Below are 27,289 nucleotides of genomic sequence, written 5' to 3' on the forward strand. Positions count from 1 at the left end.
GATGACATATTTATTTTCTCTGCTTTCCTTGCACCTTGATATTCATGTCATGTCTTTTGAAAAAAAGCCCTAACAGGGAATCATTGGGTCTTGTCAGCCAGCAGGAAAGTTAGACCATCAAAGATAATTGCATGCTAATGTTCAATAAGCCTTGTAAGTCGCTGCAGATAAGTGTTTGCTGCCAAACAGCCTTGCCAGGGAAAAGCACATCTAATCCCTTGGCTGTGGCCGGGGAAAATTAATTCTAAGCTCCTTTGGTCAGCCACTTCCAGTGTGGTGTAAGAAACAATTACACAACGGCCCACCAGAGCGCAGTTAATGAATAGCTGAGGAGCTGCCCAGATGTACACATTCTAACAGAGATGCATCTGCCCGCTTGCTGTACACACAATTAAAAGACGTCGGAACGGGGGAGAAGTGGGCGGTCTGTTTGAGTTCGCTGGACATGGAGTGTATGCAGAGGGACCTTGTTCATCATGTTCACCCCTCCACTCTACTGTGTCCCTATGTTTACATGGTGTCCGGTTCCTGTATGACAGCTCATTAAAATGTGCCACAAAGGAGACCATGCATAAAAACCCATCTATTAAAACGAGATAAATGGGATCATCTGCTCTTTTACAGTGATTATTTATTTATTTATGACAACAATATAATTATCTACAAAACTCATCCACTGGATTCAGGAAATTTATTTCAGTTTTAAGTTGTAAACATTACAATTGTTTTCTATTCTGTACAATTTTCATCCGGGTAGTTATTCAACCACTTTGTTTCTGAGGGAACCTGGAAATAATGTGGGCTTTAATAAAGCGTGTGTGATCTTATCAGTTTTAAAGTTACATTTGTAAAAAAATGTTTGTCACAAATTGCTTCAGAGAAAACAGTATGTGGAGTGATATCAACAGGATATTACAAAGTAAGAGGAATTGAACAAGTACACTCTAAGACTCAACGGATACAAACAAGGAATACATTGGGGAATTTCAAAAAGTCCACGTCTTAAGAATTATGTGGTTTTGACATTTCTGAACTGAACACAGTTTATTTTAATCACTGTATTAGAAGTAATGGCGACTGCAAAAGGACAAATTTAAACACGTGTTTGAAATGGTAAATGCTCACGAATAATTCAAACGTACATGTGACTTTTTTAATTAGCATAAAACTTCAATTAAAAACTGAGTTAGACGCTGAGTCCAGTCTACTGTGTATAGGTGCACATGTTGAAGAATAAATGAAGGTCTCAATTAGACTCTTGATGCTGCCTATGTCTCCTTCTTCGTACACACAACTCTCTCTCTCTCTCTTACACACAGATCACAGTCGTAAGACATATATTTGATTCATCACGGACGTATACATTGACCAATTCCTGTTGAAATTGTATTTAGATTCAAAGTATTGTATCGATGTAGCCATATGGCCCATATCCCAGACTCTTGGATCAATTTAACGAGTTGTATCGGTTCATCTTTACACCCCTAATGGACAAGCTACCATTGTTAGATGGATTCCCCCGTGATTCTCAATTCAATTGTTCTGTCCATTTCACTGAACCATGAGCACTATGGAAATGTTGAAGGTAATTGAGAAGGTCGAACAAAAAGTTGTGATTCCCTTCCTTTAAGTCCACGAGCTGAATCAAACTGTCTTCATCAAATGCACTTTAACAGACATAAACTGTGTTGTCCTTGCTATCTAAATAATGTTTTTCCCCTTTTCCGTTTTGGTATGCCAAAATAGTCTTGTCACTATCTCAGAAGAAAAACCCTCTCACCTCTCTGTTAAGCTCACAGGGACTTCCCTACTCGTATGTCTTACATGTACTGTTTAATATGGGGTGTAAGTATGGGATTAAAATAGAAAATAAACATAGCATAGGAATTTGTGGGGACAACATGGCTTTCTAACTTTAACTTTCAATATTCCTAGTTCCTAGTTGTAATACGATGCATAGAAACACACACTTAAAAATGCATAATGGATCCAACAACATACATGTGATTACACACGCCAAACAACTGCACACTCCATTTTGCCTGACCACTGCAGTTCTCAGTGACCTGGTAATTCATTGCTGAGGCTGACATTGTATAACAAGATGTATTTGCTCTTTCCTCTAATAAGAACATAGATTACAAGCTACACTGAATTTACTATCTGCATCCCAGCTGATTGTTTGGACTGCTGGTGTGTTAGCTTATATCTTTTTAAGCGTCAGCGCCTGGCTATTTACATTCATCCGCTAAGCCTTAAAACAAATTATAATCGATCCATTGCGTGATGAAAAGGGTTGCCGTTCCTGCTGCAAAGTAAAAAGGAATTCCAGGTGACCAGGGCCACAGAATTACAATTGGTTCCTCTAAATAAATAAAAAACACCGGTTTTCGTAAGATGCACAACATATAACACACTTTTTAGTCAAAGGCTGGCCGGAGATCTGTGTTGCATGTCCTGTAGCACTTTAATTCACTGTGGAAGGAAAGAAGCGCAAAAAACAACATTCAAACTGCTCTTAAAAATAACATCCATGGCTGCAACACATTTTATTCTGTTATACAAGCATTTTATTTTATTGAATATAACTAAGTTGCATCAGGTATTGCAATAGATAACCTTAATGAATACAGACTGTGTGTGTCATTCTGCATCTAAAGCTTGAATTTTCTTTAAGGGCAAGTGTATCTGTCACTTTGTAATTGTTGTAACGCCAGGGCAAAGTCCATGTTTATGATTGTATCATTATGGAAGCATAACTGCAACCGTAATTATATTTTTTGGGAAAATACAAACATTTCTGTTATTAAAATAATTTTCTTATATTTATATAATACATTAAATGCAAACACACACACACACACACACACACACACACACACACACACACACAGATTAAAATATAATTCCAGCCTAGAAGGCCTATTCTTTAAAATGCTGTGCTTCAGGTGAGTCTGTCTTAAACTAGTGCGATGTCTGTGTTTTCATCGGTTTCAGCCCCGAGCGATGCCTCCAGGTAGCTGGATCTACTGAAATGCATTGCGCGGGGAAGTTCAAACAAACCTCGCAGAACCTTTACTTTGAAATGTGAGGTAGTCTGGCGTTAGACACTGGTCTCAGTATATTCTAAATCCCCCAAAAATAAATAGACTAGAATCCTCTCATACACCTCTTAGTAAATTTCTTTAGAGCTGGTTTTGACAACAGGCACCTTGCATAGAAGCAATGAACAACATTAATACACCCAGACAATGAAAAGCCTCCAGTAGTGTTCTCTTTTCATCTTGATGCCTCACACATCCAAACAAACCAGCCTGTCTGCTTGTCAGCGTGTTCCGGAGGTTTAATGGAATACATCATCTCACGTATTGACAGCTTCAGACATAAAGTCTCCTGAATGGCAAATAGTGTCACATCTGACAGGCTGAGAAAAGAGAGATACCCAGAGATGTCTGCTTGTTGAATAAGACATGCATTCTGATGCCAAAGAAGTATAATTATTTTTTGGTGCACAGAGTTGCCAGCTTTTCTTTTCTTCCTCTTCTTTATGAGGAAAACTCTTTGTTCATCCTCTAATTGTGTTCTTTATGAATTTCTTTTGACACGTACTGGAGTATGTCAAATGTGACAGAAAACACTCAAATTCAAAACTTTCCAGATTTTCAGATAATTTCTCCCCAATCAGTGACCATTATCATATGACATCACAAGCAGAAGGAACTAAACTAATCTTGTTATCCTCAAACATATTCTATGTCATAAACGTTTGGTTAATGTCAGGGTTTATTTGCTGAGCCAGAACTGTTTAACATCTTAAAATAACTTGAAAATCTTCCAGTGAGCTGATTTGGAATGTTGCTACCTGGATCAACTCCTTTGACTATTGCGAAACAACTTTTACAGCAAAATGATTGCTTTGATAAATGCTAGTTCTAGTTAAATCCTGTGACCATCGAATGGGTTTTGGAGATTTTGCAGTAATTTGTATCTGTATGACTTTGATTTCATTTCATTTTCTGTCTTGATGCTACACGGCCTGATGAGCTCTCTGCTCCCAAACATTTTCTTGCAAAGTAATTGATTCACACAGAGAATCACATATGCCCGCATGCAGGCACATGTACAATAAACACAGAAACCCGCACATGCATCCACTCCACCTGTGGGAAGCCCCGGGTCCGCACGCCTGCTGAGAAGTCGTTTCCCGGGTAAGCGAGCGAGGCAATTCCGTCACAGCGAGGACAGGAAGAAAAGCTCTTTTTAATCGGGAGAAATGGGAGGCAGGGGAAGAGTTAGCAGTAGCAGCTGGGATAATTGATGGCAACTGTTTGGGTACAAGATTAAGATTCATGGGTAGAACCACACGTGGGGGCTGGAAACCGGGATGCACTGGAGTCATGAAGAATATAAAGCAACACTGTGACTGGCCTGCTGACTTAACTGATATAGTGTCCTCCCAGATGCTGTGTAAAAAAGAACGGATTTTGTTCACGCTGAGAATGGGGGCTAGAATGGATTCACAGCTGAACCCGAATCACGGAAGAGAGGGCGAGAGGGATTGGATGGGATGGAGGAAGTGATAAAGCAAGAGATGCAGGACTGCAGAGGATTTATATCTCCAGACTTGTTGGAAAAAAAGGCTTGTGAGGAAAGTATGAGAGTTGCACTCTCCCTCTCCCCCACTCCCCAACCACTACCCATGTACCTTTCAGCAGTTAACCCCACGGCTGCCCCTGTGGAGCTGTTCAGTGGCCAACAATAGAAGATACAGCTCCTGCTGTGAATGTGACTGCGTATGAATGTGAACTTAGGAGTTGCAGAACAAGTGGATGACGTTAAGACTTTTCCTGGATACAGTTGAAACAAAATGTCTCATTTTTACACAATGAATAGCGTTCAGGCCGTCATTTTCTCATACCTAATGAAGATAGATATATCCCAGGAGGACATCAATAGAATATCTATTATCTTATATTATGGAGCAACTTTTTAGCAGCAAATTTGCAGGTTAACCCCTGGTAAATATCGGACCTACTGAAATGATTGGGATTAATACCACAGTGGGACTGGTTGAAAATATAAATGAAGTTATGCAATAAAACTGAAATTAAAGAAAGATCCAAATTGAAGGAAATGGAAGAATCGGGGTCAAAACTGAAAGAAGATGAGAGGAGATGCAGATAAAGTCAGATGTTAAAGGTTGTGCATGTAAGATTTTAACATCGAGTCACACATCGCCGACAATTGTTATGGTTAGCGTGAGTAGGTTTGTGCGTCAGTATGTTTGTGTGAGTGTAGCTTGACTATTTGCGTGTGTTAAGTCAAAGGTATTTTTCTTACCTTCATATGATATGATATGATATATATATACCTTTATTCGTCCCACAGTGGGGAAATTTCAAAAATCACAGCAGCGGTGCATATCAGAGCATTAATTCAATTCAATTCAATTCAGTTTATTTGTATAGCCCAATCTCACAAATTACAAATTTGTCTCGGAGTGCTTTACAATCTGTACACATAGACATCCCTGCCCCAAAACCTCACATCGGACCAGGAAAAACTCCCAAATAACCCTTCAGGGGAAAAAAGGAAGAAACCTGGAGGAGAGCAACAGAGGAGGATCCCTCTCCAGGATGGACAGATGCAATAGATGTAATGTGTACAGAAGGACAGATTTAGAGTTAAAATACATTCAATGAATATGACAGAGTGTATGAATAGTTCATAGTAGGCATATTCCACGATGGAGACCTCCACGATCCATCAGGCAGATGGCGGTGGGGAGGAGCAGTGGGCGGAGTCTCAACACGACAGTGGCGTAGTCATGAGCAGGAATTCCACGACCCAGGCGATCCATCAGGCAGATAGGATCTATGCCGTCTCATTGGGTCCGATGACCCCATGAGACGTGAAGTCAAAAGGACTCCGGGGAGAAAGCAGAGTTAGTAAGGTGTGATTGAGAGATGAAAATTCATCCTTAAGGAGAGAAAAAAGAGGAGATAGGTACTCAGTGCATCCTAAAACGTCCCCGGCAGCTATAAGCCTATAGCAGCATATCAAGGGGCTGGACCAGGGCAAACCTGATTCAGCCCTAACTATAAGCTCTGTCAAAGAGGAAGGTCTTAAGTCTACTCTTAAACGAGGTGACTGTGTCTGCCTCCCGGACTGAAATTGGAAGCTGGTTCCATAAAAGAGGAGCTTGATAACTAAAGGCTCTGGCTCCCATTCTACTTTTTAAGACTCTAGGAACTACAAGTAGTCCCGCATTTAGTGAGCGTAGCTCTCTAGTGGGGCAATATGGTACTACAAGCTCCTTAAGATATGATGGAGCATCACCAATCAAGGCTTTGTAGGTTAAGAGAAGAATTTTAAAAGTGATTCTTGATTTTACTGGGAGCCAGTGCAGAGCAGCTAGTGCAGGAGTGATGTGATCTCTTTTCTTAGTTTTAGTGAGAACACGAGCTGCAGCATTCTGGATCAACTGGAGGGACCTAAGAGATTTATTAGAGCAGCCTGATAATAAGGAGTTGCAGTAATCCAGTCTAGAACGAACACGTGAACCAATTTTTCTGCATCTTTTTGAGACAAGATGTGCCTGATTTTTGAAATATTACGTAGATGAAAGAATGCAGTCCTTGAGATTTGCTTTACGTGGGAGTTAAAGGACAAGTCCCGATCAAAGATAACGCCAAGATTCTTTACAGTGGTGTTGGATGCCAGGGCAATGCCGTCTACAGAATCCACATCACCAGATAATTGATCTCTGAGGTGCTCAGGGCCGATTAAAATTACGTCGGTTTTGTCTGAGTTTAACATCAAAGTTGCAGGTCATCCATGTTTTTATGTCTTTAAGACATGCTTGAATTTTACAGAGTTGGTTGCTCTCCTCTTGTTTTATCGATAAATATAGTTGAGTATCATCTGCATAACAATGAAAGTTTATGGAGTGTTTCCTGATAATATTGCCCAAAGGAAGCATGTATAAGGTAAATAAAATTGGTCCAAGCACAGAACCTTGTGGAACTCCGTGATTAACGTTGGTGGTTATCGAGGCGTCATCGTTTACAAATACAAATTGAGATCGATCTGATAAATAGGATTTAAACCAAAGTAGTGCCGTGCCTGAAATGCCAATCGACTGCTCCAGTCTCTGTAACAGGATGTCATGGTCAATGGTGTCGAATGCAGCACTAAGGTCTAACAAGACCAGGACAGAGAGGAGTCCTTTATCTGCTGCCATTAAGAGGTCATTTGTAATTTTCACCAGTGCCGTCTCGGTGCTGTGGTGTTTTCTAAATCCTGATTGAAATTTCTCAAATAAACTATTATGATGTAGAAAGTCGCACAACTGATTTGCGACCACTTTCTCAAGGATCTTGGAGAGGAAGGGGAGGTTAGAGATCGGTCTGTAGTTAGCCAACACCTCTGGATCCAGAGTGGGCTTCTTCAGGAGAGGTTTAATAACAGCCACCTTGAAGGAGTGTGGTACGTGGCCTGTTAGCAGAGACACATTGATAACATCTAATAGAGAGCCGCCAATTAAAGGCAAAACGTCTTTAAGCAGCCTCGTCGGGATGGGGTCCAAGAGACAGGTAGATGTGTTAGAAGTAGAAACCGTTGAAGATAATTGGTCACGGTTGATGGGAGAAAAGCCATCCAAATATACACCAGGGCATACAGCGGTTTCCAAGGCCATTCCACTTGAGGACAGATTGGCACTGGTTATGGGCAAGAGAATATTAATCTTGTCCCTAATAGTTAAAATCTTTTCATTAAAGAAGTTCATAAAGTCATTACCACTGAGGTTTATAGGAATGCTCGGCTCCACAGAGCTGTGACTCTCTGTCAGCCTGGCTACAGTGCTGAAGAGAAACCTGGGGTTGTTTTATTTTTCTATTACTGATGAGTAATAGGCTGCTCTGGCATTACGGAGGGCCTTCTTATATGTTTTAAGACTATCTCGCCAAACTAAGCGGGATTCTTCGAGATTAGTTGAACGCCATATGCGTTCAAGCTTTCGTGACGCTTGCTTTAATTTGCGGGTCTGAGGGTTATACCAGGGAGCAAACCTCCTCTTCCTCACTGTCCTCTTCTTCAGAGGGGCTATCGAGTCCAGTGTCATTCTCAAAGAGCCTATGGCACTGTCAACAAGATGATCAATCTGGGACGGACTAAAGTTAGACCAGGAGTCCTCTGTTATATTGAGACGTGATATCGAATCAAATACAGAAGGAATCGCTTCTTTAAATTTAGCTACAGCACTGTCAGTTAGACATCTGGTGTAGAAACTTTTGACTAACGGAGTACACTCCGGTAGTATAAATTCAAAAGTTATGAGGTTGTGGTCTGACAGAAGAGGATTCTGTGGGAAGACCTTCAAATGCTCAATGTCAACGCCATAAGTAAGAACAAGATCAAGCGTGTGGCCAAAGCTGTGAGTGGGTTTCTGTACTCTCTGACAGAAGCCAATCGAGTCCAACAAGGAGATGAATGCAGCACTAAGGCAATCATTATCAACATCCACATGGATATTAAAATCTCCAACAATAATAACTTTATCGGTTTTAAGAACCAAACTTGATATAAATTCTGAGAATTCAGATATAAACTCTGAATATGGACCTGGTGGCGGTACAGAATCACAAATCGAATTGGCTGTAGTGTTTTCCAGGTTGGATGTGAAAGACTAAGAACAAGGCTTTCAAATGAGGTGTAGTGTAATTTTGGTTGAGGATTAATTAATAGGCTCGATTCAAAGATGGCTGCTACTCCACCTCCTCGACCGGTGCCTCGAGGAATGTGAGTATTAATATGACTTGGAGGAGTCGATTCATTCAGGCAGACATATTCTTCATGGCTCAGCCAGGTTTCAGTTAGGCAACATAAATCAATGTGATTATCTGATATTAAATCATTTAGTAACACAGCTTTAGATGACAGAGATCGAATATTTAGGAGACCACATTTAATAGACCTATTTTGTTGCACTGCTGAAATAATGGTGTTAACTTGTATAAGGTTATTGTGTACGACTCCTCTTCTGCTTACTTTTGATTTATTTAATTGAAGTGGCCGTGGGACAGACACAGTCTCTACTCTAAAGTCATGGGTGGGTAACTGCTCGAATGGAAGAGCAGAGAAGGGTGTTAAACTACAACTCTGCTCCCGGTTCCTGATCTGAACCCTGGGTTGTCATAGATTAAGTCCGTGATCAACTTGGTCATATTCGCAGAAATGAGACGCTCCGTCCAACGTGGGATGAATGCCGTCTCTCCTCATCAGATCAGGTTTTCCTAGAAAGTCTTCCAGTTGTCTACGTAGCCCACATTATTCGCTGGGCACCACCTCGACAGCCAGCGGTTGAAAGACGACATTCGGCTATACAATTCGTCTGTCTGCAAATTTGGGAGAGGGCCAGAGAAAATTACGGTGTCCGACAACGTCTTGGCATAAGCACACACCGATTCCACATTAATTTTAGTGACTTCCGACCGACGGGCTCGGGCGTCATTACCACCGGCGTGTATTACAATCTGACTGTATCTCCGCTTATCCTTAGCCAGCAGCTTCAAACAAGACTCCACGTCGCCCGCTCTGGCCCCCGGGAGGCACACGACTCTAGTCCGTGGCTTCGCTATTTTCACGTTCCTGACTATAGAGCTCCCGATAACCAGGGTGTGTTCCTCAGCGGGTGTGTCGCTGAGCAGGGAAAACTGGTTCGAAATCTGTCAATGTAAGGCAAATATAGGTATCGTTGAGTTCGGCTTTTCCCATGATTTACGTTGACGCCTGTTTGAGTGTGAATCGTAAAAATAATTAATATGATTTGTAAATTTAGCTCCATTGTGTATATGTGCATGTACTGTTGATTGCCCCCTGAGGTCTTGTCAAGTTTTTCAGCATGTTGCTGGAAACAGAAAAGCTCAGCGCCACCACACACACACACACACACACACACACACCAAGAGTTCTCTCTCTTTCACACACATACACACACATTTAGGATGTGAGCTGATCATTTGACCCCATTGCTCAGCCTATCTACAGTCTCTCTTTTGCAGACTACTGGGATATGAACCACCTTAGGGGTTTACTCTTTCTACTATTAGCATATAAAGAGCATATATATAATTCCACCTTGTGTTACCAAGGAGCTTTTGAGACCGCAAGAGCAAAAGCAAAGCCTCCCTGGGAAAACTTTTTAAAAAATTGTGTGTGATTGGAGAGGCTCTGCCTGAAGCCCAAGAAAAGTCAGGTGATTCTACCATTTAATACAGCACACACACAGCCTCGAACGCACATGTGAAGGTGTGTGCACAGACAAACACATAACACACGCAAGCATTCAGTGCACGGTGCCTGCACACACAAAAGGTTCAGTCTAAAACAGGTTTAATAAAATTAGTGCAAAATCACTCAGGCCGTGTGACTTTACTGATTGTCTATTGTCTTCACAGTGACCTCCTGAAAAGCTGATTGTATTGAGACTTATATTAAGAAACATGCTGGAAAACACATAACTGGGCCTTCTTGATTAATGTTCCCATGGTGGAAAGGGCACCGCCTGCCGATTCCATAGTTCTCCTCGGAGACTTCAACGCTCACGTGGGCAATGACAAAGAAACCTGGCGAGGGGTGATTGGAAGGAACGGCTTGTCCGATCTTAACCCGAGCGGTGTTCTGTTATTGGACTTCTGTGCTAGCCATGGTTTCTCCATAACGAACACCATCACAAGGTGGCTCATAAGTGTACCTGGTACCAGAACACCTTAGGCCGGAGATTAATGATCGACTTTGTAATCGTATCATCTGATCTGCGGCCGTATGTCTTGGACACTCGGGTGAAGAGAGGAGCAGAGCTGTCAACTGATCACCACCTAGTGGTGAATTGGATCACATGGCGGGGGAGTCATCGAGAAAGACCTGGCAAGCCCAAACGTGTAGTGCGGGTGAACTGGGAATGTCTGGTGGAGGACCCTGTCCAGGAGGTCTTCAACTCCCACCTCCGGATGAACTTCTCACACATCCCGAGGGAGGTTGGAGACATGGAAACTAAGTGGACCGTGTTCAAAGCCTCTATTGTAGAAGTGGCCCATAGGAGCTGTGGTTGGAAGGTCATCGGTGCCTGTCGTGGTGGCAACCCGAGAACCCGGTGGTGGAAAATGTTGCAGGTGAGAGGGAAGTCTTGGTCAGCCTGCTGGGTCTGCTGCCTTGCGAACCCAACACTGGATTAAGCGGATGAGAATGGATTGATGGATGGACATGGCATTAAATGTTCAGGAAGAAGGAATACATGTGCCTGTGAAGAGGGTTAACCATTCCTCTCTGGGCAACATGCTAAACTTGTCATATAGCTGCTTTCTGAGAGGCCTGATCCGCTCCATCATGGAGGACGTTAAACTGACTCATTCAGGCACTCCACAATCAAGCTCAGAGAGCACAAAGAGTGTTTTAAAGCACTATCCATAGCCTTCATTGGCTGCTTCAAAATGTGCTTAAGGGGAGACAACAATTCCTTCAACTAAAGAATAACTGAACCCACATCTTTGATCAAGATGCTTTTGGTGCTATTTAGTTCTGAAAAGCAGCATATTGTCAGCGTCTCACTTAACCTGGTTTATTTTCTCCTCCACTGCTTGGTAGAATGTATGACATATGTTTGTTCCTCATTGTATAACAGAAAAGGCCATTCCAGCTAATACCAGATCCTTTGAGTGACAGTTAATTTCAAACAGAACATGGAAATGATTTCAATCAGCATCAAGAACAATATTGTCCGACAGTCACCATCACTGACCATAGGACCTAATGTGTACTTAATAACAATGCAGGTTGATTGGATTTTGTACTTGTGATTCAGTCTTGTCATTGTATTTGAGTCTACCAAAGGGAAATTGCATCATATCACCTCATACAAACTAGACATAATCGTTTCTCATGGAAGCTAAGCAACCAGAGAAACTCAATAATCACAGATAACCATAGCTTTTGTATCATTCCTTGATTTTGCTAAATGTGCTCATGCAAAGCTTCTCAGTTCGCTATAATCTTCCATGAATTAGCAACACAAATTAAATGCTTGAAAAGCATTTTCATCTATTGTTGCTGCATAACTGCATTATGTATACAGCTGTTTGCAATGGCAAATTACAAAACAGTCCTATCAAGAGAAAACGCATCAAACATCAAACTGGTTTCCAGTTTGTTGACAAAGATCACTTCATAAATGCAATCCCAGTTTATCACACACTATCTAGGTTTATCACATTTAAATCCCTCCGCAAAGACACATGCCATTTCATAGGGGAAAAAAAATGTATAAACGGTAATGGACCGAGCTGAGGAATCACAGGTTGATTCGATAAGGGAAGTAGACTTAGCTAAACTAAACGTTAAAATACTTTGAAATACTAATCCCCCCATGATGTGCTGGGCACTTGGTACTTGGTACATTCCGATCTTCAAAAGATTCGAGGGTGCATATTTTGCTCACATCTGCCAAGCGTCTCTCATGCAACAAGAACTAGCAGTATCAGTAAAATGAGCTATTAAGTGTAAACTATAAAGAAAATGAAGATGTGTGCAGGAGGGTGACTGACAGCAGGTGAGATCATCATGCAACTCTTTACAAATATTTGATTAGAGTACTTTAATACTTTCAGACTTTTACACTTTTTTAAATTCACATAGCTGACTATTGTCACAGGGCATTAAAAACAGGTACATGTACCAGAAATGCTCAATATTCTTAAATGTTGTAAAATAATAAACTAACAGAGTTTCGAGTAAAAAGTGCAAAGTAAAGTGTTTTCTCTAAATGACTTTAGCCTGGTAAATACACTTCTGTGTTTGGAGAGTGTGTCAAAACGAAGGGTCACAGATACACATACAGTACACACACACATCCATTTAGGCCAGTGTTAGGTCTAAAAGACACACTGTCAGCAGTGCATTTCGTCAAGGAGAAGCAGAGAGAGAATGTGGGGTAATGAGGTGTGTGTCGGTGTCAGCCAATCACTCCCCTGTGACTATATTTCTCTTGTCTGGAGACGAGTTTAAATCTTACAGAGGTACAGAAAGCCCGATGGTGAGACTCGGGAATGGGGAGTGCAGCGTTCCATCTTCGAGGCATTGGACTGACCGGTTTCCCCACAGTAAGAAAAGAATCATAGTAACACCCTGGACCATGCATTAGACATATGATGTGTTCAAATAAAGACACAACATTTGAAATTCCATCTTAAGTTAAGTCTTAAGAGTATTAGAAATTTCCCGAATTGTCATATACAAATATATGAAATATACATTCCGAGCTACACATAGTCACATGGTTGCAATGGATGTTTATGTATTTAATAGAAACAGTAACCATATAACTAACCACAAACAAACTCACCGACAGACATAGGAGACAGTAGAGTGTTTTATCAGTGGCTTAATTACGGTTTGCATGCTTCCAAAACGTCCACTCCCTCCATCTGTTCTCCCTCCTGCAACACCGAGCTTTCTCACCGCCAGCAATAGTAGCATTAAGCACTCGGTCACAACAAACATCAGAGGGAATGAATGAGAGTTTAAATCGCTATTTAGATTGACAAAAAAAGGATAAAAGAGAGAGATCTAAATTTACCGTAGTTCAATACGGGGATGTCATGGAAGGTAAATACATATTTAGACACTTCCCACAGGGTGTGTTTAATATATTTACATGAGTTAATGGTATGTTCTCTACTTTTTATTCTAAAAATATTGTATTACTATTTATTTTCCCAATGTTTTTTAAGGTCTTTTATCCTCCAAGTCCGAATAGAGCCGTGCTAACGAGAGCCTGCTGCAGGAACGAGGGTTAATGAGGACGGTGAGACTAAACAATACAGTACGTGCACTGATCATACCCATGCAGCACTTGTTAGTCACATTTTAAATACATCAGATCCATACAATGTAGTCAATCTGTTAGCAAAAGGTGCACACAGCTGCAATCATCCCTCTATGGAAAAGTCCCTCACAGTTTTGGTTCTGTGTGCACCAACGACGGGATGAATGTTAATTTATGGTCCACCATATGGAGACAGCGACAGCGTTGTTGGTAGGTGACCAGAGCTCAGAGGGCAGTGAGAGGTTAGCGTTACTGGACCATGCCGTCATCACGAAACACTCATCTAGTTACTGTTTCTGATGCTTATTAAGCCGCTCAGCAGATGGACAATAATCTGGGCCATGATTGCCATCAGAAGCAGTCGCTTGTAACTCATACTTAGCCAGAAATGCTCATCTGGGGGACATTTATGAGACAAAGGACAGCTCTGACCTCAGATGTGGCCCTTTTTTATTTACGGTGACAGAAAATGTAATAATCGTTGTCCTTTGAGAGGCAGTGTTTGAGTGCTACTTCTACAAGGTCCCCCTGTTTATTCGAGGCATGTGATCCAAACTCAGGTATTGACAGTGTTTACTTGTGGAAGTGACATTTGCAACTTTATTTAATTCAGTCAGTTGCTGGCTATTGGGATGACCTTTTGCCGGCTTCCTTGGCAGGAGCCTATAAACCTCTGAGACTCGCCAGCTTTATAGGCATTCAATAATCGCACAAGGCACTATTGATGAAGTTGTTGTGTGCACTACCTATGAAATGACTTGGGCAAGGAGCAGGAACCACAGCAGAGCAGTGCCAACTTAATCCTGATGAGGATATGTATATAAAAAATGGATGGAAATGTGGCTCTGGGGCTTTTCAGTCTCTGCAAACATTTCAACTTTTTTTCTTCTCAGTTTTGTCTTTATGGAGAGAGCACCCTGTTTGGATTTACTCTATATCCGACTGTGACACTACGATTGTATCAGAGACTGATAAATGCATTCTGGTCTTCTGGTTGCCTGTTGGAGACACGTGGAAGCCATTTAAAACCAGCTACCAACCCATCTGTCCCTCAGAAAGTCTGTGACTGACTTGTGAGAGAAAGATAAATGCATGAATCATAGAGTCATATTTAATGGAGATAGTCTGGCTTCTGTCTTTCTGTTATATCTAGAGCTCGTATTACCTTGTCACTTCTGATATTTGGTGCACACGTGTGGTTAATGCAATTTTAATTTTTATGCTATTTTCCAATATGTTTGTCATCATTTATGAAGTAATAACCCTAACCCTAATGAGGAAGGTAATCCAGTTCACTCACACGCTCGCTGCCTCTGTCAAAGCATTGCATAAAAAGGCTAAACAAACTAAATGATCTTCTCAACCATATGAATTGATCCAGATATGAAACTCCACCCATCGACTCAGATTCTTCTCATTAATTACATGTATTGGAAAATCCTGAATTATTATGATTCATTGCCTTAATCTATAACCTTTGAGATAAGATTAACTGCAAATAAATTGAATCAATTTACTCACACTGGCAAATATACCTTAAATGAAATAGAGCGGATGAACCTCATAGGCATTCTCTGCTTTAAGTGTGCCTGGGAGGGAAATCCATCAAACAGATGAGATGGATTCTCTTTTATTGAGCAGCTGTAAGTTTTTAAACAATGTGAAGATTCATATGTTGAAGTCTATTCCCGCATCATAGGCAGTACGTTAAACAGTCGACAACACAGTGTCTTATAGCATGTCCTCCTGGGTGGGCCGACTGCACCAATATAAAGAGCGGAGGCTGTGTTTTTTTCTTCACTATGATCTACAGGCTCAGGTGTTACATATTGAGCATGAAGACGCATCGATTTGATCTTGCAGTGAGAGGGGGGTAATACATCCTGAGGTTTATTATTTACGGCCGGCTAATGTTCATGCACATGCAGACGTATCACCAGACAGATCACCTATAGCTCTGCAACAGTTCACACTTCTTATGAGCTGCACAGATGGTTTTGTTGCGGTTCACTTGGCAGTCAGCGCCTTTATCGGGCTCATGCAGAGCTGTAGGATTTCATAGTGTTTCATTAGAAATCATTAATGGAGAGAAAAAGAACATTGCATTTAGAGTTCACATCCAGACAGGTTTCCAAAGTCACCAGGCTGACTGAATGCATGCTTGAGGAAGCATATTGGTATAAAAAAGTACATTTAACCAGACGCCATATGCCACAATGTCCCATTCCTCTGATCTCGGTACCCTGGCCCAAGGGCGCAATAACAGTTTATTACACCTATCCTCACTTTATGACCTTCACCTCACCCTCCACCCTTTTACCCTCAAGCCTACGCTAACTGTTATTGAAAACACCCAGGTCTGTCATATATCATTCCTTAGTAGCACGTTATGCTATGTGCGACCTGGCTAATCACCACAAACTAGTACTGTTATTGTCCAGGTCACAACGGAATAGTTCAACTTATCTAATATCTGCTCGGATGTGGAAGTGTTGGAACACAATTCCATTTGTCTTTACAGCTTGTATTGCCTTCAGGCTAAACTCTCTTCTCCCTATACATTTCTTTGATGTATTGATGTTGAGTAAATAGGAAATAGAATTGAAAGATGTTGCCACAGACTGCCTGTATGGAGATAAAGGGTAAATTAGCTAAGCTTAGTTTATTGCTAGCCAAGAGGGTAAGGTGCAATATCCAGGTTGAATTGATGGGTTATATGTTTTAAAAAGGGAAGCAATGGGTAGTATATATTATCGGTGTGTAAGGGATCTTGGATTAAAATGCAAGGCACCAGTTAAGATCTTTCAGGGTGGAGGTGTTCAGAGAGAGAGAGAGGTAACCGTTCGTGGGTGACAGTATGACAAGACTCAGGGAAGGACCTGCCACCCCCCGTCACACCGATGGCTCCTCTGTCATCGAGAGGGTGCAGGCGGAAGAAACCACACCGCCATGGCAATGCAAATTAAACTAGATCATTATGCGTCGAAAGAACAAGTGTCGGGTGTTTATATCTTACGGTTGACTGCAATTCAGCAGCTTTACAAAACATGCTTAGATTAAAAGCGTCAGGGCACGTATTGCTGTCAACGTGGCTTGTGTTTTAAGTCCAGAAAGACACTCTCAATGAAGGCTTCAATCTAAACTCGATAAGCAACACCTGCAAAAGTTTAATGTTGGTGGATTGGTGTTTAGGTGTTTACACATAGCTGTCTTTTTCTTACAGACGTATGGATTTAAGTGTTTTTTCCCCTCAATTTCTGTGTACACATCCATACATATTTACCTTTGTATGATAAAGTGGCCAGTAACAGCTGATTGGACAGATTATGTCATCATGAGGTTTGGGGTGTGTGTTTGGGAAATGGGTCTGTTTAATTACTTGTGAAATGAGCAGTACAGCTAGTCGCTGAAGAGCTTTCATATGCTCTGCGTGCCCCAATGGGAGATAGCAGGTGTGGTTGGGATGCCGTGAGGTCCAGTGACTTCCTGGTCTTACACGACGAGGCCAGCTGAGCTCGCTGTCCATGGGCTCAAGTTCACACTACATCGTCTCTGATGACAATTGCACTACAAGCCTGGCACATAAAAACTCAAACCAGCTTTTTGTATTCTTCAGTTGCTGTTGTTAGTAGTCTTTAAATACTACCATTCACTTCACAAGAAAAATCAAGGTGACCGCAGTTCGTACAACTGTCGAAAATAAAGTCGGACCCTGTGTATATGTTTTTGGTTGTTTTTTTTCAATCGAACCCTGCAGTATTAACACTGTGTTATCCCTCTGTGCCCTTCTTTTCCTAGAATGTGCTGGAACAGAGAACAAGCTGAGCACCCTGTCGGACCTTGAGCAGCAGTATCGCACCTTGAGGAAATACTACGAGAACTGTGAAGTTGTAATGGGCAACCTTGAGATCACGAGCATCGACCGCAGTCGGGACCTCACCTTCCTCAGAGTAAGTAGGGAAACAATGAGCCAGTAAACAGGTTGTGAATTGAACATGTACATACATGCCCAACATTCTTGACTTGCAACAAACTGGAGAGTATTCAATGTGCTTGATTCATTTGAAAATAATGACCCAGATACTGTCAGGCTGGTGATTGGATGTGGATACAGCCACTCATGGCCTCAGCTTGGACGAATGGATGCAAAATTATCCCTCCAGGCTTGGTGTGATTTCAGTAGACAGAAACTACTTCTATTTGGAATGATCAAATCATTAGGGTACTCTAAATAGAATTGAGAGAATGTGCATTGCCTCCACATGGCTCTCAACATGGGGACAGTGGCTAGCAGCTCATAGGGCCATTACCACGAACAGTGCAAACAATTTAAACAGTACAAACAGAAGCTAGTATAGTTTGCCTGAGAGGGAACCAGAGGGTGAGTTCTACTCTTCTGCAATGACTCCACGGGTTGGTACAGCGTTATCAGTGGTCGGTAACCTCTCTATGAGCAGAGAGAGGCAGCAATTAGCGAGCCATGCAGATGGACAAAACAGAGGGACTCAAATACACCAAAGTGCATGCACAGCCTGCTTGACTAAAAATAGAAGGCACAGAGAAACATAGATTGCAACACTGAGAATACATGAGATTAACCATCCAAACATCCACTTTTTGCATCGTTCATACAAGTAATTTTCAAAATCTGAGTAAAAAGTTCAGAATGTGAACTTTTTACTCTCTTTTCATGTGCCCTTGTTGCAGAGAGAATGCCCTGTGCTTCGATCCTTTTCAACCAATCAGCACTCAGATTACTGTCTACATTGCCAATGATAAGAAGTGAGGAATTTTGCTCTAATCGGGGGTAATCAGATTTCCTCCCTCCCCAGAGTGTCTAACTGATTGTACACTCGTACAATTGTGATCTGAGGCATAGAATAATCAAAATCCCAAAACCTTGATCTGGGTAATATCCTTTTTGATTTAATATGATTCTCAGACAGAGAAGAACACGTGGTGTTGCACCGAACATGAATTCCCACCTCTCAGAAAATGTTCGTCTATTTAAGAACACTTGTTGTAATCATCTTATTCCTGAACTGGGCATGTGAGCCAAATGACTCCCACTGTAAAAGAGAGCTACAGGTGTGACACATGGTAACTTGCACTTAAGCAGTCTGTAGGCAGCAGTGTGATGTAGTAAAACAATGAGAAAAGGCAAAGGGGACCATTGTTCTGTGATGCTGAGGAAGTACAGTTGAGGTGGGTTTGGCTGCATAAATGCTTACTTCCATTTGGGTTTGATGGACACATGCATGCATATACAAACAGACTGCGCAGGTGATGGCAGGCCTCAGCACGTCAGGGGCCAGAGCAGTAATAGTGTGATAATGAAAGGTCAGAAGGAGTTACTGTTGTTAAATCTGCAGGAGAGAAATCAAATGTCAGTTTCTTTGGTGAAGTCAGCTGCTATTAATGACCTTTGTTGTCCTTCCGCTTCTCAGGAACATCACCCTAGACCATTCTGCTTGCACTCTGTTCAGCAAACACCATCCAAATTCAATTGATTCCAGTCCTTCTGGGGGGCTGGGGAGCTCCCCTGGTGTTACTGTAAAATGCTGACTGCATTCATTGGCTGGTATTGCTGTGTGAACGAACTGGGCTACAGAGGCTTGCAGATTCCCACAATAAGCCATACTCGGTTTTCTTTCATATTGTGTGCCTCACAGCGATTATTTGAAGTTAATATGCCAAAATTGTTTGTTTACATCAGGTACAAGCAAGTGGGTCGCTCGTGTTCTCTTCTGTATTTGTATGGACTAAAACAATCAAGATTGATCAAAGAAGCACATCAAGACAGATTCATTAAATGTTCTGCAATGTGTGCAGAGTAATACTGACGACACCCCCTACGAAGCAAAACTAAACCAAGATAATATTGAGAAAGAGGCCGCAATGGATGGTAAGTGCTACCATTAGACCCCCGCAGAGGTAATAGGCCCCTCTGACTCAGATGAAAAAGATGGGGGTGGGGGTCCAGTATTGCGTGTTTGATTGTTGTTTAACCACATTAAACCACCAATCTGTAAAACAACATTCACACTCCCGCTTTTAGCATGGTCTTATAAGCTAATATTACATAAAGACAAGACATTGCACTTTGAGGTTAAAGGTGCTTTTGATTACTTTCCCTTTTTACCTGTCTCCTTTTATCTTACACCACCACTCATTTACAAAATGACTCCCTGTGGCGCTAGCTTGCCAGGTTCCTCCACCTTTCCGTGCTTGCCAATTAACATGGGTTAATTGAAGACGCTAATTAGGAACACAGGGTGCCAAACAGCAAGGGAGCAAGAGAGCAGGGTACAGTGTGTATTTTTAGGGAGTATTATTATTATGATAAAAGACATTAATAACATGGTTTCCCGGGGGGTGGGGGGGACTTCACCTTGAGGTAGAGAAGGAGTGAAGAAAAAACTATTGTGCAGCAGCGTGCCATACCACCTGTCTCTGGAAGGTGATTGAAACTGATGCCTGTGCATTGGCTCTTTCTTTTCTAGATAGCCAAGAGATTGATGGCTGCCTCCCAAAGCCCCTCAAACAGCTTTAGCAGTAAATAGAGTCCATCTTCCAAACTGCCTTCACGACAGATGAATCAACGCTCGCACTGTGATTAATAACGCAATGCATTTCAGCACGGATGCTCTCTCCCCACTCTCACATATGCACATTCGAAACTAATGGCACAACGGTGAATTTGAACCATACACAGTCAATGTTCAATCCAAAATCCATATTCTCATTATTTTGAATCCTTCTCTCATATTAGAAACAGAACATACATTTGCATTCTGAATGTATGGACGTTAAGAAATTGAAATGACAAGTTGGGCCTTGCTCAACATGTTAGTGTAACATTTTCGTTTTGTGAATGGGACACAGAGGCAAACAAACACACCATTTGGAATCTCTTTGTTTCCCTCATGTCACTTCCTCATGTGTGCTCATGAACTGATCTGGGTACATGAAATATTCATTTTTCCCTCTCCCAAGTCCCAGTAGAAACTCACAGTCAGATTAGATTGTTTGTCTTGCCATTGCAACCATTAGTAAACATGCAATCCCCCCCATCCCCCGATATTAGTGCAGTGATCAGATTGCTTAGCAGTGCCGCACTGTTTCACGGACTCCTCTCCTCTGTCCCTGTAGCTGATAATAAATTATGGAATTGTCATTTCCAAATGGAAACATTTAATATTTCCAATAGACCTTGCATTCTTTTTGAAAGAAAAGTTTAGATACAATGTAAATGAAGCTCGCGATCTAGAGAACAAACATTGCATATTCAGATGTTATGTTACAGATGCACATTTATGGATACGAATATATCCTCCACAACCACCTTCATTACTTTACATTTGAATTGTTCTTCCCTGCAACACATTAATCACTTGCTTTATTTCATATAATTTGTTTTCAATTTGCAAAAAAAGTCTTTTCTGACAATATGCTTCTCTAAAAAAAAGTATTGTGGATATTTTTCAATATCAGGCAGTCCAAAACAACAGTATTGCAAACTATGTTATTGTCTTTAAAATGTACAATTGGAATGAGGCTGCATGATAACATTACTATCTTCATCAATCTTGTATAAGTGGGTGTGACAGCTCATGCCCACCTGTACTAAAGGAGGCTTAGATACAATGATGGTCATGCTCTGTTAATCTGGCCTTCTATGTTAAGTGAGAGAGTTTTACAAGATTATACATTATATATATGCCAATAAATCCACTAAATCTGCCTTTTTTTATGGACAAAGAGGCTGCAGGTAAATTTAGGCTAATGAAGTAACCTCCATCCAAGTTCTTTGAGTCCCAGTTGTCTTAACATCCGGTTAATAGGGATTGTGGGGGGTGGAGCAACTCAAAAACCTGTATGCAATTTTAGAAAGTTAGAGTGCAGTAGGTACAACCAGAGCTGTCTGTCTCTACTGAAATGAGACCTCAGAGGCCATATTCACATGTTTTGTACCCGTGCACAAACACAGAACACAGTTGCTAGCGCCATCCCAGATATTATTTAACAGGGTTTATAACAAGTTCACCAGTGTTTGCAAGCTGAAGGTTATTTGAAGGCGGACATTTTGATGGAACAAGTCTCCTCCTTCCAGGCACTGAATTTATAAAAAATAATGTTTTTTTTGTTGAGCCTTAAAACTTCCGGAAGTAACAATACCAGTCTATAACTACTGCATTGCCATACGTGTAGAGTTTAATATTGTGTATGTATCATACATCAATGACCAAGTGTCAGTCCATCTTTCTGCCTTCACTAGATTTATTTTGATACACTTTACCTATACAACTGTAAGCTCAACTCACAGTATTGACTGCTGGTTCATAAATTGTGACTGAGTCATAATGCAGCCTTCGGGTGCCTGTCAGAAATCCGTGTTCCGGTGCATGCGTGCAAGAAAAATACGTTTTTAAATAAGTTATCGTCATGAGAGAGACAGATTGTAAAGGGTTGGACATGATAAAAGTAACAGCGGTACCCATACAAATACAATACTAAGTGTAAAGTTATATATTTTTAATAATGTTGTGTTTTAGGGGTTAGGTCATGTACTGGTTAAGTTCAATTAATTGTCTAACATTGTAGAAGGTTTTCACAGACTATTGATTATTATGATTACGATATTATAGTCTTTTTGATATGCATACATATGTGAAATGTTATTTAAAGTTAAAAAAGGTGAATTCATTACTGTTGCTAGTGCCATCTATACAATTACCACTTGATGGGTCATTCATGTGCAGTTTAATGTGTGCCAAATGCAACATTCTGAAATTGCTTTGCCTTCCTTCACAAGCTATTTCCCACGGTATTCGAAAGCATCCTTTCTTCCTGCACGTCATCCTTGTCTTCTGACATTTTTCTTCATACTTCTTCTTGACTGGCATATTTGTCCCTCAAGCATCATTGGTGCCCTCCCCAGCTTCCTAATTGTTGATGCACTGTTATATGAGTGCAGATTGCGTTGGCCCCTTGCTCCTCAGCAAACTCCTTCAATATTAATGAAGACTGATGAAGTGCTAGGGAGCCCTTGTCTTTCAACCTCGGCCTAGATTGGATTGACAATTGCAATTAGCGTCCCCTCAGGTTCATTTCCATCACTTTAATTTGACACGAGGAAGGGCAGTGTGAGGTGGGAAATGAGACCGTTGAGAGAAAGGAATGCTGAAGAGAAAGGTTAGAGAGGGAGGATGGGCTGAAATACTTTGACCGGGAACTATTTTGAAAGCTAGACAGCAGAAAAGAGGAGCGCACAGGAAATACAAAAGTGCCTTGAAATTGTTCACCGTCGATATCGGGAGCGATTTTCGTTCATTTCGTTCATGTACCTTTTTTTGCAGTGACTGCCAGGGAAGTCTGTACTAGAGGTAAATCCACCCTAAGACCCATAAGTCAGATTGTGATCTCCACTGTGTGGATTCCACTGCCACGTATGAATCTCAGAATGTGTTTTCGGTATGTGCCTAATATCAATATTTCAGTGCCAACGTTTCTTCTCTCACCTGCAACAGTCCCCAAATGGATTGCTTGTCAGCGCGTTTAAGGAAGAAAAAGAGTGTGTGAGATACGGGGACAGCTGCGCCTGAAAATTAATGATTCTCTGAAAATGAAAATAAGCAATGGATGATAGTCAGCGGTTGATGATGTGTCATGTTTGTGTGTATTTCTGTAGGTTGTTTAAGTTGTGCATGTGTATGCTGCATGTGTGTAATGTGTTATTAGAACTGATAGGAAGACATCAAAACTCTTTACCATACTGACATTGATTTTAAACCTACTCTTGCTCAAATTGTCTTGTGTGTGTGTGTGTGTGTGTGTGTGTGTGTGTGTGTGTGTGTGTGTGTGTGTGTGTGTGTGTGTGTGTGTGTGTGGGTGGGTGTGTGTGTAATCATAGGCAGGGTTAGAAGCAGTCTCCTTGTCTGACTGACAGATACAATTTCTGGCTCCCCTCCCACTTTTGGTCAGCCCATATGATTTTCTTCTGCTGTCTTTTGGGAAATGATCTAGACTGATAGGAAAATGAAATGAGAATAACATAATTACCTGCCATCTGTCATATAAGCCAAAAGACGCTTACCATTTGTATTGACCTGTAGACCTGTGTAGGGCAATAAGAGGAAAATCAGCAAAATAGACACAGATGTAACGTGGCAGCGATGCTGACCTGTAAATATGCTCACTGTAAAGATATGTCCTGGATCACAGAGTGCAGATAACTGCTGCTGCTCTCCGATGCGTTGAAACTTACAAGTACATTTATGTTCCCTTTTGGTGAATAACATTCTTCTGGATACATAACCCCATGTTTGATGTCACTGCAAATACAGGTGCATACTAGAAATAATTCAAATGTCTTACTGTACATTTTGAAGTTGTTAAACCGTGTACTTTTTATTTCATTTTCGTGTTGTCCATCACAAATATGCATGAGCATTCCTTTGCGTTTGTATGGAGCTTTTTTCTTATCTTCATTCAAAAGCCCAGTCTTTCAATTTGAGAGAATTTCTCATTGATTTGTTGTTAAGATTTCGTTATACTTCCCTTCAAAACCATGTGCTCAGAATCAAATAATCCCTTCTGGGGCTTGGATTTGCTCTGCTTCTGCACAAACAGTATGCTTGTACTCAGATTATTGTTGCTTTCACAGAGCCTCTGTGTTTGAGCTGAAGCCATCCTCCTTACACTAGGGGTGCTTCTGTGTGCTTATAAAAACAACTGCACTCTGATATTTATTCTGCTCCTCTCTACTCTCTACTGTTCAATAAAAAGCGACTTATTTTTGCAATATAAAGTTGCTGCATTTTCACATAAATTGATGTCGTCAAAAATCTCCGCAATTATAGCAATTGACCATTTTGGATAGACTGACAACAATTCCAGATTCAGGAAAGTGATTGCCTTGCATAAAATATGTTTTTATCAGTTCTTATCTTATTTACAGAGTTCTCAAAAAAAATTACTATACCCCAACACTTCATTGGAAAAAAGGACAAACATGTGCAAGTGTGAAGATACCTCAGACTGTTGCCAGCTGAACCTGATGTTTCAAAGTCAAAACTAATTATTAAATTAACTTCAATGTGCATTGTTCAAATTTCATATTTTGTAAACATGCTGTCTCAGTCAATGTTTGTCTTACTGGATTTTGGGACAACTGCATTACCTTATAATACTTAGTTTATATACAGGACTGTCTCAGAAAATTAGAATATTGTGATGAAGTTCTTTATTTTCTGTAATGCAATTCAAAAAACAAAAATGTCATGCATTCTGGATTCATTACAAATCAACTGAAATATTGCAAGCCTTTTATTCTTTTAATATTGCTGATTATGGCTTACAGCTTAAGAAAACTCAAATATCCTATCTCTAAATATTAGAATATCATGAAAAAGTATACTAGTAGGGTATTAAACAAATCACTTGAATTGTCTAATTAACTCGAAACACCTGCAAGGGTTTCCTGAGCCTTGACAAACACTCAGCTGTTATAAATCTTTTTTTTAACTTGGTCTGAGGAAATATTAAAATTTTATGAGATAGGATTTTAGAGTTTTCTTAAGCTGTAAGCCATAATCAGCAATATTTAAAAAAATAAAAGGCTTGCAATATTTCAGTTGATTTGTAATGAATCCAGAATGCATGACATTTTTGTTTTTTTAATTGCATTACAGAAAATAAAGAACTTTATCACAATATTCTAATTTTCTGAGACAGTCCTGTATGTGTCTGCTCCTTCATAGGGCTTTATCACTGTTTATGATATCATATGTCTATATTTAAGGTATGGGAGGCTTTTCTTTGTTGTACATTGTTTCTTTCTGGACAGAATATTATACTGTTGTCTCTAAGTAACACCAACATCTTCTTGATGTTTGTAGAAAAAAGATTTTTATTTTTATTTTGAATAGACAGTGCTGCGGATGCATGAGCCTTTCTCACCACATGTACTGGGCGAGTGCACAGACACACAAACCAGTGGTAATCGAACATATTGTAACAGAGCGAATAGAGGGACATTGGAGAGGAGAAGCAGAATCGGGGTGTGACAATAGCCCACCATGCTCTCTGATGACTTTCAAACTTCATATCTGCCTCCCTCTGCAGCTTCCAAAAAGGTGAATGATATAGACCTGATTCTCTGAAGGATCAAAATCAATTTCCTCCCACTTCGACTTGGATGAGGGAGTCCTTTTCAAGAATTGCTGTTGCTAAGGCTTAGAGGGCCACAGTACAATAATTCCAATAGAACCAGACTCTGGCACGCAATTGATAACAACACTTATGGAAAACAGCCACCAGCACGTCTAATCCTCTAACCACATTTAATTTAGACCCCCACCCTGTGTTGAGCTTTTGCATAGAAATATGGGGCCGTGTGGCTTTGGCTTGCCTTGTCTTAGTGTTGAGGCTCTGTACCTGGTTGCTGTTTCTTTTGCTTTAAGAAACAAAAAATCTACTGTTCAAACTTTGCAAACTATAGTGTTCCCACCAGATTAGAAGCAAATATTTGGTTTCTTGCAGCTCAATGTGCCCTGACTGCAGCAGGAAGTATCAGAACAGCAGATTTCCTTGCTGTGATGGGAACAAAACCCCACCAAAAAACAACAACACATTAAGATATAGCTCAATGATCAGCATCCAGACAAATGAGAATTCAGAGCTAGGCATCAAACACGACGAATAAACATTACTTTTTATTCTGAGTGCTACCAAAATTGGAGTTTCGTCTCGATATTACATTGATTTCTGGTGATATTTGTCCCGTTAATGTTGGGTGGTCTGTGTTATGAGAACATGCCTGATTTCATTGAGATTTTTTGGTGATGAGAGAACAAAAAGAGGGAGACAAATTGTCTTAAAATAAGAATTTGATCCAACCTTGTCACCTGAAAGGAACTGCAATGTTGCACTCAGTAAAAACACATTTAAAATAATTAGTTTTTATAATATCTGGACATGGCAAGTAGGATATGTTGATGTCTTGGTAAAAGCAGAAATATATGGTTAGAGTTGAGCAACTCCGCCAGATTACGATTAGGAAAATCTCACCGTTCCGGTTAATAAAAACTGTGATGGGAATCATACTCTCCCATCTACATTTGCATCCAAATTCTGGCTGAAATGTGCTTAGCATCTTAACCGCCCAGGTTGTAGCTCTAGTCCTGACTGTTGACAAAAATAATGCACATTCTTCATGTTACCTGATTATCTTATTGTTTATGTTGATTATGTTATTTAGTATGTATTTCCTTCTTTGTAGCTTACTCCATTTATTTATGTCATTGTGGTTTCCTTTTGCGTTTTCCATCCTCCCTTTCTTTCTACCTCCATCCCCAGTCTAACTAGTCCGTGTTTGAATAAAAACTCATTAGGATTACATAGCCA

The 27,289-nt window shown here is 40.7% G+C and overlaps 1 protein-coding gene across 1 annotated transcript in view; it reads left to right on the forward strand.

The window, feature by feature from the left end:
• The window catches only part of LOC130201129 (receptor tyrosine-protein kinase erbB-4-like), a 294,285-nt gene that overhangs the window by 124,581 nt on the left and 142,415 nt on the right, over positions 1-27,289 (forward strand). Inside the window, exon 2 of the mRNA XM_056425857.1 lies at positions 17,681-17,832. Coding sequence (XP_056281832.1) covers positions 17,681-17,832 — 152 coding nt within the window. The remainder of the gene's footprint in view (positions 1-17,680; positions 17,833-27,289) is intronic.

Source organism: Pseudoliparis swirei, chromosome 2 (genome assembly GCF_029220125.1).
Source record: "Pseudoliparis swirei isolate HS2019 ecotype Mariana Trench chromosome 2, NWPU_hadal_v1, whole genome shotgun sequence".
NCBI classification, from domain to species: Eukaryota; Metazoa; Chordata; class Actinopteri; order Perciformes; family Liparidae; genus Pseudoliparis; species Pseudoliparis swirei.